General features: G+C 36.7%; 1 protein-coding gene across 1 annotated transcript in view; it reads right to left on the bottom strand.

The window, feature by feature from the left end:
• Positions 1-675: 675 nt before the first annotated feature.
• MSH3 (mutS homolog 3) overlaps positions 676-19057 on the bottom strand; it is a 125842-nt gene continuing 107460 nt past the window's right edge. Inside the window, 4 exon segments of the mRNA XM_019472521.1 lie at positions 676-1122; positions 4465-4639; positions 7837-7966; positions 8177-8363. Of these exon segments, the coding sequence (XP_019328066.1) occupies positions 1014-1122; positions 4465-4639; positions 7837-7966; positions 8177-8363 (601 nt within the window). The 3' untranslated portion in view covers positions 676-1013.

Genomic DNA, 19057 nt, shown 5'->3' with positions numbered 1-19057 from the left:
AAAGTTTAAGTATGTGAACATCACTGTCCATTTTCATAGCAAGATATTTCTGCTGGGTATGTTTATAAAGGAAAACCAATTTGGATATCACATTCCCATTTGAAATTTAGACTTGATAACTGCAAATAAAAAAATTAAAAAACATTTCTGTTTTTCCCAGCTTTACTCTGCATTTGACAGAGCACTGGGGATGCCAGTTGCACAGTTTGAATTGCCTCTTTAACCTGATCTTACGATATTCCAACATTATTTAGAGTAAGTCTTTCTTCAGACCGTGCCAGAGAGGGCCAAGACTAAGAGAAAAGCTGAAGCTGAAGAGGAAGCAGGTGTGCATGACAATGAAGAAGAGGGAAAATAAAACACAGTCAATGCATGTTTTGTGTTGCTGCTTTGAAAGCTACTAGTTGCACCATCATCAATCTCATCAGTAGAAACGAAACTCCCCTACCCAGCCACAAAACAGACACTTTCTTAAATTCATCGTGCACATAAAGTTTAGGGGGTGCTCTACAAAACCAGTGAATTTTCAATGCATTAATTGTAGAACCAAAAAAAAAGTCTCTTTAAGGTATTCATTCTTACCAATTACACAGCAGTATAGCATAGTCCAGACTCAGCTACATTTTCCCAACGCAGAGGAATATTTCTTTAGAAATTGAAGTACAATAAAGTTAAAAGACATTATTTTATTTATAAAAGATTTACCTAATAATTTACCAACATAATTTTTCATGTTTTCTAAACATATTAGAAACTAAATCCAATGCCAGTAGACATTTTGCAATTAAGGAAAAGGGTGGAAACCACTTCAGGGAAGGAATGTGGAGTGAGAAAATGACATACAATCAGGAAGTAGATATGGGGCATCATATCACAATGCAGCATCTCTTATTTCTCAAAAGGCAGAAACGTCAACTTAATGCCTCTAGAACTACACCCTGATAGAATCTATTAGTCTCCAGACCTATATTTTGCATCTCCAATATTTTCCATCTTTAAGCGTGATTTGAGGATTAAAAACTGTCTCTTCTTTCATCTTCAGGTTCACACATACTTTTCCATTTTTGTAGTTCCTGAGAATCATCTATCTTCCATACTTCAGCAAAGGACTTTAGCTTTTTTCTGGGCATGGGGGGGAAAGGGAAAAAAAAAAAATTTCAATCAAAATACGGACACATTTTTAAATTAAGCACATCAAACCTTTTATACACAGTCAAAAATAGCAGTTTGCATAGCTCAAAATGTTATGTGATCTTTAAACAATCAGTTAACATTTTCCAATGTATGTATTTCAGCTCTAGGACAGTCAACAATTTAATTTTATAACTAATTTACAGTACCAGAAGCATTGACAAGATGAAATAAAACACTGAGCAAGAGTAAACGATTAAAGGAAATAAATAGTATTGTAGTTTGCAAAGTTTAATTTTCAGCATTCAGTTCCTACAATTTTGCACTGGTAGAGTCATAAAGAGATACTGCATTTTCAAAATAAATGAGTACACACATCCTTCCTATTTCCTTTTTAGTATTTTTTGATTTCATAAGGACTCATAAGAGCTGTGACAAATAACAAGACATTTAAAACGGGTTAACACACATTCCTGACGACAAAGATGTCAAGACTGGATGGAATTACCCAGTGGGTTTTCTTAAAATAATATGAAGGTGATTTAAAAAAATAATACCCACAGGCCAGCTGCCTTGTCTTGTGACAGCACAAGTATACTGCTATGAACAGGTCTGAGTTTGATTCCCAAGATGATGAAAACTTTTATTTTCTACCACAGATAAACCATACCCATTTTTAAATTTGTTAATGTCTCTTTTGGGGAGAAGGTATAGAAGAATACTTTGACATTTAGATCACATCATGGCAATAAGTGAAAATAAACAGGTATATACAAAAGAAAATATTTCTATAATGGCCTACATAGGAGAACTGGAAAAATTAAGAATTACGTAATACAATAATTTATGCACTGTGAAATCATCAGACACATTTGATTTTTTTTTTTTATTTTTCACTGACTTGAGCTCCAGGTCTATATCGATGCATGAAGTTCCCTCCAAAGTGCATGGAAGAGGACTACAATGAAGGAATAACCTGGTACAGGTCAAACCCAACGAATTAGCGACTGCTGTGTGGTGGATGTCCCTTGTCCCTGACCGCCGGCACAGCACCGTCTCTCATTAAAGGGGGAGGCAAAAGTGTCAAACTTCAGAGGCAGTAGGCTGTTCTGGCAGGCAGGGCTGCAGTCTCAAGGTTACCTTTACTCTACCAACTACTGCCAGAATCAAGGGCCTCCTCCTCTTCTCACTCCTACCCTTTCCTTTTTCAGGTAGTAATGCCTGTTCACATGTAACATCAGGAAGTTGAACTTGCATGGTATCAACTGGAGGAAGAATGACTTTTCAGCTGGATCAGATCCCTGACCTGGCCTGTTTTGTGGTCATGCAAAAAACAGCCCTGGCACCATGGAGAAAAGGTCAGGGAGCACCCCCTCCAGCAGCAACCTGCAGGAGATGGGCTTGGGGAAGCCTGCTCCAGCTGGTCCCTCCCAGGTACGTGTAGCTCAGGCGGCAGCACTCTGCAGTGAAGTGTGCCGTTCTGGGGCTTCCAGCCTTAGTTCTAAGTCAGGATAAAGGACTCATCACAGCTTTAGATTAAGAATTTATTCTTTCTCACTTTAAGAATACAAGTAAATTACATACTGAAAGCTAAAATACAGATGGTAGCTTACATATTCAAAAGCTCATAAATGGGACACAATTAAGTCCCATAATTAAGATTGTCCAGTCAGTCCTCACTCTACCCCTCTGTGGGCACTGTAAATCAATCTTCTAATGACGTCATCACATACTATTTTTACTGCTCATAGGTTTTGTATGCAATTAACTCTCCTTTTAGCAGTGGAGACATGCTAGAACTCTATTTGTGCCCTGTCCAAGCAATATGCTAGCATGATTTTCATAGAACAAAGGAAAATAAATCAAAGGGACATATATTGTTTCCCATCTTAATCTTATTACACAGTAACTCTGGCCTTCCAGCTCATACTCTCACCTTTCTGAACAACAATTTTTTCTTGATTTTAGAACCCTACATATCCTATAACAACAGAGCTAAGACATTGCTAGTAATTTGTTGTTTTACTTTTGTCAGTTATGGACTATTATTTCCAATTAACATAAGCTACTACCACATTATTTTTCCCATAAACTGTTATGTATCTTCAATAGAATGTTTTTATTTTGCTTGCTTAAAAGGGGATAAAAACTGGTTTTAAGCACTAAACACTGTTAAGTTTCAGAAGAACTTGCTTGCTTGCACCTACAAATAATTAGTACTTAAAATTTTCTCATGTGAAATTATTCTGTCAGGATTAGTTACAGCCATCAGGCAAAAAAGATCTTCATTTATTATATTCCTAAAGGGCTGTTTGAATTTTGCTGATAGGCCTGCCACTGAAAATAACAAAAAATTCAGTGGAAATGAATATGAATACTAGCACATATTTATATCTAAACTATGTACATAATGTTAACAGTTTTTATAAAGGCGATGCTATTTGATACACATAGGAATTTTCATAACTAGTCTAATATATAAGGTATATATGCCCCTAAATGAAAATTGGTTATCAGAAAAATATTAAAAACCCAGACTTTCAGTAATATTTTGTGTGTTTGGGGGGGGGCAATCAAAATACATTATAAATATTTATTTTTAAGTTAAACCAGACGAATATCTGCATTTCCTCCTACACTATAGTGTGCAAATACAATTTCATTAACTAGTCTAATATATAAGGTATATATGCCCCTAAATGAAAATTGGTTATCAGAAAAATATTAAAAACCCAGACTTTCAGTAATATTTTGTGTGTTTGGGGGGGGGCAATCAAAATACATTATAAATATTTATTTTTAAGTTAAACCAGACGAATATCTGCATTTCCTCCTACACTATAGTGTGCAAATAAAATTTCAAGTTCCAAAGTGAATAATATGTTTTCTAAATTAAATCTGTCATCATTTTAACTATCACTGGTAAGAACAGAAGTAGATATTAGAAGATAGTTATATTTTAAGTTCGTTTTCCTGAAAACAGCAAAAATACATACCTGAAAGAGTAAGTTTGCTGGTATTTGTCATAAGAAAATAAAAAATAGCTTATTCCTAATGTTAGCTCCATGTGGGTTTAGTTTTTTCCAATCCCATTTCAGAGGGCAGCAATTAACCTCTGATATAATAGCTAACTATAAAATCTAAAGCTTTGATTGAAATGGATAGCACAATTTCCTAAATGTTTTTTTTCAAAGTTTTGTTTCAGTGTCTCCCCTGAAGGGTAAAAGGATATCTGAAGTAGCTCTTACTGTTCTTTTTAATGCACATTGTGTGAAATGCTCTTCAATTCATAGCTGAAGTTTCATGGGGGGGGGGAATCACAATTGTTCTGACCTTTTCATATTCACTATTGTCTCCAACTCCTTTGATTTGTGAGCTGCCTTCTTCAAGATTTCTTCAGGAATATCTGCCAGTTTGGCAACATTTAGCCCATAACTCCTTGCAGAGACTCCTTTAGTTATTTGATAAAGAAAAGTGATAAATTCAGGATTCTCTTCACCTTCTGATCCTAAAAAAATAAAACCAAAATCACAACCTCCTCTATTATGTTAATAAAATGTAGTAGACCAAAGACTGAAATGGCAAACACTGTGATCTCATTATCATTCATGCTTCCTGTATGATTTATTCCATTGAAGAAATATGAAAGAAAAATGTTTCCTTGAGACCACACATTTTACCTACCCATTTTGAGACTGAAAAAACCTCTTTAATATACTTTTACCTGGTGTCTTACTAAGCAGACTTTTTTTTGTGTGTGTAAAACTTAGAATCTTTGTATGTCAAATTGATTAGTTATGCTGTAACTGGGATATTCTACTTCACGTCTGCTAAGTAATGACAGAATAATGGAAGTGTCAGTAATCCTGCAGTCAAGAAGTCCATAACTACAGCACAACAAAAAGTTTGCTGCCTACCAGGAGGCTAGGAGACATAGAAAATGCTTAGGGAAAACCAAAGGTTAGGATGGTGGATCTTCCACTAGGGATTCTTTCTATTCCATGACAATACGATGGAAACACAAGAGCCATCATTATAAATGTGATGACTCCTTCCTCTTTAGACATCCTTGTTGCATCTCTGCACAATCCAGGCCTTGTGTAAAGAGCAGAAAAACTACAGCGTCATTCACTGCCATTCATTCTTCTGTCTTAAAAATGCAGGTTTTTGGAAACAATGGAGATTTCCATAAATGCTGATGACTCAAGCTGATTTGATCTGAGTGATCCAAGCCAAAGATTGGAAAAAAACCTGCCATAAAACTCACCTTAAGTAAAACAGAATGTTAAGACAACACGAGCTAAAGATACAGGCAGAGTAAGAAACATGGATGTGTTGTTGCTCACAGGCTGTGGTACTACACCTACTGTGCTTTCTGTAGCAAAACAGTGAAGACTACATATGGCCTGAAGGTTCAGGTCAACTAACATTGAAAGTAGAAATACTGAAGCAGCACAGTGAAACATAAAGTATAGGGTTTCACGGTGTCCTGGTTTCGGCAGGGATAGAGTTAATTTCCTTCCTAGTAGCTGGTACAGTGCTGTGTTTTGGATTTAGGGTGAGAACAATGTTGATAACACACCGATGTTTTAGTTGTTGCTAGGTAATGCTTACAGTAGCCAAGGACTTTTCAGCTTCCCATGCTCTACCGACTGAGAAGGCTGGAGGTGCACAAGAAGCTGGGAGGGGGCACAGCCAGGACAGTGGACCCCAACTGGCCAAAGGGACATTCCATACCATGGGACGTCATGCTCAGCATATAAAGCTGGGGAAGAAGAAGGAAGGGGGGGATGTTTGGAGTGATGGTGTTTGTCTTCCCAAGTAACCGTTAGGCGTGATGGAGCCCTGCTTTCCTGGAGATGGCTGAACACCTGCCTGCCCATGGGAAGGAGTGAATGAATTCCTTGTTTTGCTTTGCTTGCGTGCACAGCTTTTGCTTTACCTCAACCCACGAGTTTTCTCACTTTTACCCTTCTGATTCTCTCCCCCATCCCACTGGGGGGGAGTGAGCGAGCGGCTGCGTGGTGCTCAGTTGCTGAGTGAGGTTAAACCACGACACATGGATAAAACAGTTAAGGAATAGTAAGTATTGAATGTTGATAACATCTCAATTGTCTGAGAGTATCAGAGATCAACAGTTCAATTAATGAACTCTGTGAGAAAAGGACATGTTGATGCTCAGGGGAGTGATGCTCTTAACTGGGAACATCAGCGTGGCTAAGTAGTGCTCACCTAAACACAACATCACTTTGAACTACTTGTGCTCAAAGTTAACACGTATTTCAGGGATCCCTGCTTCTAATATTAAACAGATTACAAAAGCCGAAGTCTCCCTCCAGCCAAACCCTAAATTTTTAAACTAACTCTCTGAAACTCATTTTAAAAGTGACAGATTATATATTTAAACACATTGTTTAGCGGCAAATACTAAAGCGCCCTGTCCCGATTAGTCTACAATGTAAGCAGATAATACAACATTAAGAATGAATTAGGGGGAAGGTTAACGGCAAATACCATGTCAATTCTTAAAAAAATTCTAGGAATGATTCAGGGAACAGGCCAGTACTAGGCAAACTAGGAAAACCAGAATAAGAGCAGAATTGTCAAGCACCTGATTAAACCTGATACATCAAGAAAAAAAATCAAAGCAGTCTGTATGGAGGGAAATACTACACCACAAATCTGTTGAAGTTTGGAAGCCATGTGAGTAAGAGAGATCCAGTGGATAAACCCTATGTGGATTTTCAAAAGGCTTTTGAGAAGCGTCTTGCATCAAATGTTCTTCTGAAAACTAAGCAGCCATAATCTAAAAGGAAGGCCTTTGAATTTGTACATCATTGGTTAAAAGACAGGAAACAGACAGCAACAGTCAGTTCTCACCACGAAGGGTGATCATCACTGCAGTTAGACAGAGCTGCTCAACATACTCATTAACAAACAAGAAAAAGGGCTAAGCAGCAAGCTGACAAACTTTACTAAAAATACTAACTAATTTGGAGCAACAATGACAAGAAGAAAAGCTTTAACTGTTCTGCCTGGTAAGAACAGAACTGAATGGGATTATGATAAGCAATCTATAAAATTAGGCATGGCATAGAGAGGATGAACAGAGATTATTCCTCTGCCTCTTCTAATTCAAGAACTGGGACCATCAAGTGAAGCTACATGTTTCAAAAGAGTTTCAAAACAAACAAGAGGATGTGGTTCTTCACACAATGCAGTGTTAAATTTTGGAGCCCCTTGACACAGTAGGATGAAGATGCTAAAAGTACACCAGGATACTCAGGATACATACATAAGCTTGTTGAAATGAAATCCACTGAAGATACTAAAAACCAGAAAACACATCTACCTCTTGAAGCTCCCTAAATAGCAAACGATTCCAGACAGTGAGATCTTTTAGAGAAAGAGTTGCCATATGTTTGATCACTAATCCCTCCTCCCTAATCCTTTGTATTTGGCTACTGTGAGAAGTTGGATACTGGGCTGGGTGAATCTTTTATCTGACCTAGCTCAGTCATCCTTATATTAAATGTGAAAGAGAAATGGTTGTTCAGTTTTCAAGCCCTCCCAACTGTGTGTATAGGCTGATACTCTAGTGAGTTTGTATGTATCATTTTCATGTTGAGGTTTAAATTACCATAACAATTTTACAATTTCTGCCTATACCTACAGTGCCAAATCTCAGATGGATTTATACTGTACCTTTTTGTTCAGCACTTTCCTCCTCATTCACCAAGAAAGCCATGTGGTAATTACCAACTTTTTCTGGATACACCTTCTCTAGCTCACAAACTGAGGGATAGTGAGTGACAAACAGTGTCAGTGACTCCACCTACAACAATGAATTAGACACATAAGAAGGTTTGGCTTTAATTTTTTTTTAAACACAGCAGCATAGCACTGGTATCCTTTATCCATACCCCTTTGCTTTGAGTTTAGACATGCCACATTTCCACAAGGAAATGCACACCATGTCAAAGTCAGCCTACCATAGTACAGGCTGAAAAAGCATTCACAAGCATGCCTCAGATTGAACACTTACATCTCTAATAAAATGTTCAAGTGTAGCATAAGCAATAGCGATTCCATCGTGTGTGCTAGTTCCTCTTCCCAATTCATCCAAAATTACTAATGATTTTGGAGTTGCTTTTCTTATTATCTCAGCAGTATCTGTCAGTTCTTCCATAAAGGTACTTTGGCCTTTGTAAATGTTGTCTGCTGCGCCCATTCTGCATTGAGATACAAAACAGATCCATTTATTAAGTTCAAATAAATGTCAGATAACACTGAAAAAAAGTCATGGTAATGAAACCATTTTGTTATAAACCTCTTGTTGCTGCTCCAAGCAGAGCAGAAAAGCCCAGGCAGAACATTCACCTTCCAGAACAAGCTACTGCTTAGCAGAAAAAGCAACAACAGTACATGGTGCAGATGTGAGGGTACTCTAAAAGACTGAAAAGTCCAGAGGGAGCTCACCATGTACCATTAAATACGAGCTTGCACACATTCCCCAAGAGAACAGGTTATACAGACCCTATGGGCATCTGGGGGACGCTAAGACTGTAGGGACAGCAGAGAATTTTTCTGGACCATCAGTAATCTAGTCCCAAGGTAAATCCATAGACAGAGTCTTAGCATCCCACATCAACTACAGGAATCGGGGGGGGGGAAAGAAGAGGTAGACAAGGGGTTATTTCTTAGCATGCAATTCTTCCATCTTGACAAACTGTAAAAGGCGGCCTGCTCTTCCCTTAAAAAAGACCCTGGGAATTCAAATGAGTCAGCTCACCAAAAGGATTCCAGCAAAGGTAGCTGTGAAAATGAATTTTACATTTTTGTTTTAGTTCGAACTTCTAATTTGTATGTTTTTTAAATGCTAACACCACCTGAAAATACCAGATATTATAATTTCCATATAGAGATAGAACAGACACTCATGTGACCAGTTATTTGTGCTTCCAGATACAGCAGTTAGTTCCTTCAGTCAGTAACAAAATAACAATTATTTCCCCTAATTACACAGGTACACAATCTTACTAGCATGCTTAAACATGATTTTAAGAGAAAGATTTCTCTCCTCATCCTTTTACACAACTGTCCTTGAACTCACCAGTCTCCATGCAGGTGAGTTTCTCCTCTGCTCCACACACATACACGCACATACACACGCACACAAACTCCTTCATGTTTCATACAAGTCTTTTAGCAGTGTTTCAGATTCATGCAACCTTCAATCCTCAAATTCTACCTCAAATTGTGAAATTGCACTTTTCATCTCAGAAACCTGTTAGTAATTCACCCTGTTTTTCTCTTCTTCTGCAGCTTTCCTTACCTATTCAGTTAATACGCTTTCTACCTGGAAGAAAGAACATTTCCGTTTTCCATATATGCTTTTTAATTACATTAATCACATTACAGTATCACTTCTGAGATAGGTTATCACTTAGCAAGCCACTGAGTAGGGCTGTAAAAATGGATTTGTTCACTCTCATAATATAGTTATATACAAGCCACATTGATTTAAGGAAAACTGACTCATGGGCTTAGCTATTACATTTTCAAATACAACAGCTGGCCACAATGGTACTTAAAGCCAATCAAAACCTTTAAAGAGAATCCCAATATAGCTTTTTTTCTCTCAGTCTTTTGCTGCATCTCTCTCTAATAGAAGTGCTTCTGTTGCCTACAGAAGCACTAGCAAGATACTCATAATTTTATGAGGATCTTATGATTGTCAAGAGTAATTGACTACCAATACCAAAAACTAGCAGGTTGGACCCAGTACAACTATGATTTCTATATATTCTCCGGTTCCTGCCCTGGAAATCTGGTATGGTAGCATGCATAAGTTCACAATACGCAAATCTTAAATTATAAATGAACTGATTTTGGTTGGAGATGATACAATGAGCAAACTGAGTGTTTTTATTTCATTGAGTATGTGCTTACATACACACACAGTAGGTATACTCCCACATACTCCAGAAGAAAGGTGATTTTGCACATAAGCTAATTAAACTTTACATTAATTTCACTTAATTAAATATATAATTCAGGATATTGAGGCATTGTGAAACTAACATTTTATTAAGCCACTTACTACTGTAATCCTTTTAAATGCTGGGTTAAGAACTATGAACATATTACTCAATTTCTCACAGTGCCCCCCAACACCCCCCAGCCCCTTTCCTAGTTTGGTTCAGCCATCATGTACTACTGCAAAATCAAACAATCCCCCTTTATCGCAATATTGCACAGATCTACAGAGAACAAGATAAATTAGATCTATTTTTAACACTATTAAATATAACACATAAAAATACTTTTTATGTCCAAAAAATCTCTGGCTCCATAATGGGCAACTTTAACCTTAGTTTCCGACCGTAGGATTATTGGTAGTATTATTTTATCACTTTTATTTGGTTTTTCATTACAGAGACAGCATCTAACAGGCTGTCTGTTCTGCCCCTACGATGATTACACTGAGAGTTCAGTTCTGCTTTTCTCTTGGATTGCATCATTTCCATAGAGCCCTCAAAATCATTTAGTTATTTTGTACCTAATTTGCATTCACGAAAATAGTTTTCAGAACTTCCTCACTAAATGCTCAAGATACAAACAGAAATGAGTATTATCTTTCTCTTGTTGTTAACAACAACTGCAAAAGAAGCCTTTCTTTTCAGCATCTTAAAACATTCAAATCTGACTCAGGCTTACCTACAGATTAAAAAAACCAATGTGTACTTAAATGACATAAAACCTCTTAAATGTCATCCTTTGAAAATGGGTAAAATTGTTCTTTCTGCCTCTGTCCTTGACACTAGGAGAATCATACTTGTTTTTTAAACTTACGTGATAAGCAATATTATCCCAGAAATAAGTAAGAATAACTATTTTAATGTGGATAATACCTCGGATTAGGTAATACCTGGGATGCTATCCCTATGAATTGTTAAGGTAAAAGTGCTAAAAGAAATGTTACAGATACTCATCTTAGCCTTAATGCTGCCAGCACTTAAACCATGGTTGTTTTTTTTGCTATTTTTTTGTTTTTTACACATGGTCCTAATAAAGTCTCCAAGACTCACTTTCTCTGGAAAGCTGCGTACAATGGGATCAGATATTTTTCTAACTTTTATATGTACACAAAAATAACTATTTGATTACATTTTAATGCATCATTCATCACTACGGTAGATGACAATATAGTGAAATATGTGAAGAGGTATGAATCGTCCCTGAGTGATGCAGACATGTTATGAACTACCCAAATTTTCTTTTTTTCCCTCTCTTAATTTAAAAAAAAAAAAAGCGCCCAGGAAAAAAGGTTACAACAGAATAAGACAGTCACAAAAGCAAACCATTAGAGCAAGAACAATGCCACCCAACTTCACCAGCTCTATTCCTCTATTTATTAAAACACCAGCTGCTGGAAGTAGTGACACAGTTAATACGAAAATTTCCATTTCTGCTATGAAATTTCTAATGTCTACATTCAGAAAGATTACTGCATTCTGCCCACAAGGAGTGTGCAGACATCCAATGTGAAGAGTGCCTCTTTAGTGCTGGCAAGAGATCCATCACTCCTCAGCAAATGCAATTTGGCTGGAAACCACTTGTTATAATGTCTCTTTGACAGCCAACCAAATTTCATAAAATTAAAAGCTCTTCATCTTATGATGTTCAACATATTTATTATGTAAAGAAAAAAAAAGAAGAGGCATTATCTCCTGTCAATGCTAGGTTTCAAGTGGTAAAGACTCCTGTCTATAACCTCAGAAAAAACAACAGGGAGGCAATGTTTTCATAAATTAATTTTTGGAGGATAAGCTGGAAGATATGCAGCAGTAGCTAGCTTTATGTAAACCAGCTAGCTTAACATGCTTAACCTGTTTGTGACCCCTTAGAGAAAAAGATACAGATTTGCTTATTCTGCAGTAGCAGCATTCAAATGGCTGTTTTTTTAACCTGCTCTCCTGAGTCAATACATGCACACAGTACTGACCTTTTCCAATGCAAGTGCTCATCATCCTGAGAAGCTATCCTATGATATTTTATCCTATGAGGCTCTACAAATGTTGGAAAATTTTTTAACGATACAAGCTGTGATACCGCTCAGAAACCACTAGAATTAAATAGCATACTTTTTTCCTTGCATCTCAAGAATTTTTATGTAGTCAGTATCCATTTAAACTTTCTCTCAACAGGCACGAATTAATTTTGCTAAACTGTGTGGCCCTGAAAATTACCTTGAAGTCTGGTGCTTTCAAGCTTTTGATCAGCTAGACATATCTGAGGGCTTTGACAGATATCCATGAAAAATTTGTATGGAAGAAGGAAATTTAAATTGAGGCCACTGAGGTCTTCTTGGAGCTCCTTCTCTTAGCATCCTGTTATTACTGCTCTCAAAAAACCAAAGTGTCCTGGAGAAGGGGACAGCCTTGCAGACTTGGTGACTAACAGTGGCATAAAACAATAGAATAACCCAAGACATTGTTTTGGAGCAGAGCAGAGAGGCCCCCAGAGAACTGCAGCTGCCCTATGCTAGCAGTCCAGGGGTGAAAGTCATAACATGTAGGTTAAAACAGAAATTGCCCTAGTATAACAGAAGGCAGTGAAAAAAATTAATTTCCCAAGCAGAAAAAATAATCTGAAATCCAGAAGCTTCTAGTTAAGGCTTTTTCCATGCTATCTTTCAAAATAAGTTATCCAACATGCTGTTAGTTGGTTTGGTTACAAAATTAAGAGCACTGTCTGGACCTCAGGTATTTTATTATTCTTTTATGTTAGTGTGAATCCCTCACACTGCTTGTGAAAATGACCAAGCAGCCCAAAAGCTCCCAGTGGTAACAAAAAGCAACTACGTAGCACCGAACGAATCCTAGAAAACAAGACTGCAAAACCATTCCCTAAAGCCTTATTTTCATACAGTTGTCAACATCCCGATGCTATTTATTAATTCCTAGTTTATAAAATACTTAATGATGAAAAAAACTTAAATGAAATTTAAGATTTTTCACCTTGATTTTAGAAACATGCACTTGACTTCAAAAGTTCATTTTAAATACTTACTGGAGAAATGAACCTAGTGCCTGGTACAGAAGAATAAACCTAATTAGTATACAGTCTCTACACACTGCCTTTGCAGTTTTCAAGAGAAGGCATTCAGGTTTCCAGCTACGGTTTGTCTTCCCAGGGATCAGAATTGAAGCCAGACTTCACCTCAGAATGTACTGATAGCCAAATTATTTATTCATCAAGAACAATTAACATTAAAAGAAAATTACTCTTTTCTCTGAGAATATCTTAAATCTAAGGTGTAGAATACCCCCCCCCCAACACCGCCATCAAAGACATTCCTTCTGTGATTGGAAGAGAACACTCAGAAAAACACAAAATAAATTAATAATGTGACTTTACATTTCCACTCACTCCCTCTCACACAAAACACTTCAAAATGTCATTTCAACGATCACTGTATTTGAACAGGAGTTATTTAAATTAAAATAACTAGTTTACAGAAAGAAAAGATTAGACGGGGTCTTGCCTTACAGTTTATCCCTTTTCTTGCATGGGACCGTTCTCTACAACATGTTTTTGATCAACACTGTATAGTTATTATTTTTTTTTAAAGATCTCATAACAATCCTTTTATTTTTTGCAGAAAACACTCTTCCCAGCTGACGTTTCATGTGGTCTCTGCTCAAAAAAATGGTCACAAAAGTGTGAGCACTAACTGAAGATAATGTTTATGAGAACAGAAAAACTTGATATTGATCCTTATATGAATGGAAGAACACAAGCGCAATTTCATTTCAGCACCTAGGTGAATCTTCTCCCATTGAACTGGGTTATTGACTTTCTATTAGGCACCTAGCAAACAACACTTATTGAGACTTCACAGGTTAAAAAATAAAAGTAGTTTGCAAATTGGTCTGCCATGAAAATGAAAACAGGCATCCTAAACAGAGGATTGGCAGGCTGACTACTGCATGTCCTCTCCTACTGCGGTCCCAAGAATCCCAACACCTTTAACCAGAACAATCATTCAGTTTTACCCACAAAAGCGATTTAAACCCTGCATATTTTAGAAACACTCCAACTGCTAATGAGAATTTCACAGTGGTTAGCATAAAAGTAGCCCAGCTTGGATATTGTAACTTCTGGCTACTTTCCACATAAAGTGAAAATTTATCAAGTAATTCTTTAGAAGACAGCATCTGCAAATTTATAACAGTTCACTGGCAAGAAACTAATGTTTCACACTCCCCCACAGAGTACTGGTAAATCATTTACTTCATTTCCATCAAGCTCTTACTGATTCAAACCAAAAACTTACAATAAGAAAAATAATTTACAGAAACTGCAATTACAGAATTTTAAAAAATAACTCTTATCCTAAATAAAAACCAGAAAGCATTGTTATCAGGATAGTTATTATTTTTGCACTATTCATGGGCAACTTCTAAGAAGTAAATGTGTGCAAAGTTACGTGGACAACAAAGTCAGAAGATGCTCATGATACTAGCCTATTTACGGTCAACATGCACACACGTGCTCAACTATTTCTTTAGCTGCTTATTTGAAAATTTTAAATTAAGAAATACCAATGGTATGTTACCCAATTTAGAAGAACAGTTGTTGAAAAGCCTGACAAAATGCATTACACATTTAATGTAAAATATATTTTTATTCTATAAATTATTGTAGACATAGGATATTCTCAGTCACTGAGAAATTAATGAAACTAGTAAAATGTAAGACCACTAGGGATACATACTTTGCATTATCCTGGAAAGAGAAGCAAGTCCAAAGTGATTTTAATACTGTTTCATAGCATTTTTTACCTCTTTTTTGTTTTCCTTTTCCCTATCACTAGGTAATTGAAATAGCCAGAACAAGTAATCACTTAAATCCTCATTACCTTATAGACCTGGCCAACAGAGGCATGCTGCACACACGAGCATTCCAGTATATTAAAAGAAACGCATCTAACAGGATTAGCTTTCAAGATGTGAACTGCATTGATTTTTTTGCTGAAAGCCAGAGGAAAGAAAAACATCCGTGGATTGCAGTGAACATTCAATATTTTAAAAGCTTCACCTTGACTGACAGAACAGGTAGGACTGAGTTCAGAAGATGAAATACCGGTCTAGTCAATACAGTCACTAAGTGACTAGAAGTTATCAATATCCTCTCATTCCTAATGCTTTATAAGGCAACAGAAATTCAGTTGTTCTTCCAAAAGCTTATGTTACATTACCTAGTGGAGAACACCTGAGAAAGTCCTTTTCTGAAATTCAGCAATGATACTCTCAATAATATGAGAACTCCTTAAAAATACTTGTCACCTAGGGCAAATACATCACTCATTGTTAAAATAATCCAGAAGATTTCTGGTTAATTTTAAAATTTTCCATTGTATTTTAAAACTGGATTTGCTTGAGTCTAAGTTCCGCTTTCTCCATCCCATGTTACTCACAACCCTACAGCAGCTGGCTGTCAGGGTGTGAGGGCCAAGCCCTCGGAGGAGCGGGGTGTCCGGTAGCAAAATAAGGACACAACAGCAATAGCTTAAATTCCGTGTTCAAACATTCAAAGGATTTTATGCCTAATGTATCAATGGATTGCCTTCCACAGGTCCATCAGCTTTTACATTTACTCAAACACAGAACTAAGCCTTTCTTTTTCTTGCCCTCAGTGAGACAGCTATGATTTGTTCCTGTACAGAGGTACCAAACTGAGGTTTCTATTGCAGGTTCTCCTGACCAAGAGATCTGCCAGCGCAGATAGTGCATACCAGAAGGCCAATACTAGATGGAGAAGTTTATGAAGGCTCCATTAAGCAACTGAAGCTCCAAACACACGCTTTTACGCTGATTTCTCTGCAGGAAACCATTAACACTGTGTAAATGTTATTGAAGTTCAAGAGAAAGAACAGATTAAGAGTACAGTAATTTTGCTGAAGGGTAAGTTATAAGCGTATATATTCAAATTAGGGTGTTTATTTGTAAGCCATCAATATTAGCCTGAAGAAGCTGAAAAAATGAAGACAAAGAAAAACCCAACCCTAAAATACGCACAGCTTTACACTTACTACTCTCAGTTTCCAGCGAGGGAATTCAAGGTAATTAAGTTAATGTGCATATGTAGCTGAAGGATTGAGGCCAAGGGGGGATTAAAAAGCAGAAACTATAGCAACAGACTAGGGACAATAGCTGAAGCATTCAGCACATGAACTTTTCCCCTTTAAACCTGTGGATGCTACAGAAAATCCAATTCAAATTGTGACTAGGTTAAATCATATCATGGAAGAGTTTTAGAAAGGTAAATACCACCATTCAATGTAAGAGTTTCAACTTTACTGTAAAAGAGCTGGTCAGCGTCACAGGCAAATTTTCTTTCTCCCTCCTGCCACCATATACCGTTATGGGGAAAGCCTTTCAAATCCCTTTCAGGAATACTGCAATATGCAGCCAAAATTGTTTTATAAATCTCATTGTATATATAAGTAACTGTCTTTTATTGACTTAATTGAATTTTCAAGCCCAATTTAAACCCCTGCAAACAAAACAATTGTTTTTATTTACAGTTTTTATCAAATGCCATGTATGTAAACCAAGGACTGCTCTGGTAAATACAGTTGTTGTAAATTATTACATGTATATGAGATATAAACCTAACACTGCAGATGCATGTTACTATGAAATGAACAGACATGAAGCTAAATTAGCTACAAATATACGCATAGCACAGCTTAATTTATTTCTGCAGAGTTACAGAACACTGTCAGAAATAGTTACAGTTCAAATGTATTGTGATATGTCCAAGACACAACTTTTCTAGAAAAACAGAACAAAATAATTTTCAATTTAACAACACTAACTACAACTTTTACTTTTCTTTTTCAAAACTAACATCTCCATGTGATAGAAAATAGGTGCCATGAATTTAATACACCACCCTTTTTTTCCCCTGAAAGCTGGGAATGATTTACCCCAGAGGTGTAATTATATGACTGTAAGCATAAATGAAAGTCTTAAGTAATTTTTGTTATTCTGGCAATAAACACAAATAAAATTAAGCAAGAACAAAATGAAATAAATTACTCTGCTTTAAAGAAGTAATATTTCTGAAAATTACTTTTGGGTTCTTGACAACTAACAAGTTCTGTTTGTCTGACTGTCATTGTTGCTTTCCAGAGCAATACAAACAATACTTGTTTAGCATATCAGTATATAAAATTATCATGTGGACTTGCCAGTCATTTGGGATTGCTTTGTACAAACGGTTCCCTACTTTCTGCACAATACATAAATTAATGTGTATGGCAAACCCAGTAACCATTACTATATATGTGTAGAATAAACAAAGAGGTGAAAAAGTACCTTTGCTTTTAAATTTTCTGACTTTTACCTTTCAGAGTCTAACTGCACAGGCAAATTGAGAGAATCTAGTTTTTGTTCAAAGGAAAATCTGAATTACTTAAATTTAAACATTTATTTTCAGGTGTAAAAAACTAAAAAAAAAAAACCCCAAACCTAAAAAAAAACCCTAAAAAAACCCCCCCAAACCCTAAAAAACCCCAAATCCAACAAGGCATCAACCAAAGTTTTGGCCAAAAACAGGTAACATACAGACAAGTTGTTCTGCTGAGATAAACTCCTCCACAGTTTCTATTCAGCACTCAATCTCCTGGTGATTTCTGTATTACACAGGATGCCTGCAGACTGCCCTGCCAAACACTGCTGTCACCTCAAGACTAGAATTTTGTACCCTAGATTTTTATGATAAAGGTATGAAGAAGCTGACTAACTGAATCTTCATGCCAGGTTTTGTGATTTAACTGATATTTCTAGGACAGACAGGAAGACTAATCTTCATAAGCCTACCCTATAAGCCTCAAAGAAATCAGTAAAGCTCAATAAAGCAGTAAGTGGAAGCAAGGAATTTTTTAGTTTGGTAACTGGTCTTTTGAGTTAAGAACAACAAAGTTCGCATGTGATATAAAAATGTGAGGCTATATGCTATTCTGGCAAAATACTGAAGAGTTTGCCATATAGGACAACAACTTATTATTGCTAGGTATGTGAATGCACAAAACCTATGCCTGTCCAGCTCAATGATCTAACTAATTTTGGAGGTTGTGGCCAGCACAAGAATTCCAAAAAAGACACAGAAACCCTGAAATGGTACTGATGCAGTAACTTCAGGGAAAGATTTTTTCAGTAGATTTAAAAAAAAAAAGTCCCCAAAAAGTCATGATTATGTTATCTCTCATGTATAATTCCAAGTATAGTATATTTTGTTTAAGATTTATTACAAAACAAAATCAAGGGGTGAAAAGCAATGCCATCATACTCCACTCACAGAATAAAGGAGTAACAATAAGATGTGACAGGCACATTTAAGACATAAAAGCTCCCCAAGTCTCTCCTGCACACTAGTAACCATTTTAAAATGTCATCAGCATGCTGCCCCCTCAGCAATCAAGGTTAAGTACACAGATTAGCTTTGGATGGAGGATGTCCATTTCTTCATCGTGTTTAGTGAAATTACTAAGTAGGAAGAGACTTCTAATGGAGAACACTTCTAAACCATTTTCAAGCAAGTGAGTTCCTGGGCAGTCTCTTTGCAAATACATCTCATCCGTGAACCGAGCAATGCATAAGTAGCAAAGAATATAACAAGCTGCTTTCTGGCCATAAACTGCTCTCTTTCAACCTTAAGTTTGCCTATTGCTGTGCAAACAGAATCATAGAATCATAGAATCATTGAGGTTGGAAAAGACCTCTAAGATCATCGAGTCCAACCGTCAACCCAACACCACCATGTCCACTAAACCATGTCCCTAAGTGCCTCATCTACACGTCTTTTAAATACCTCCAGGGATGGGGACTCAACCACTTCCCTGGGCAGCCTG

This window comes from Aptenodytes forsteri, unplaced genomic scaffold, assembly GCF_000699145.1.
Source record: "Aptenodytes forsteri isolate BGI_AS27 unplaced genomic scaffold, ASM69914v1 Scaffold388, whole genome shotgun sequence".
NCBI lineage: Eukaryota > Metazoa > Chordata > Aves > Sphenisciformes > Spheniscidae > Aptenodytes > Aptenodytes forsteri.
The sequence above is the reverse complement of the archived record's forward strand: the minus strand, read 5'-3'. Positions and strand labels throughout refer to the sequence as shown.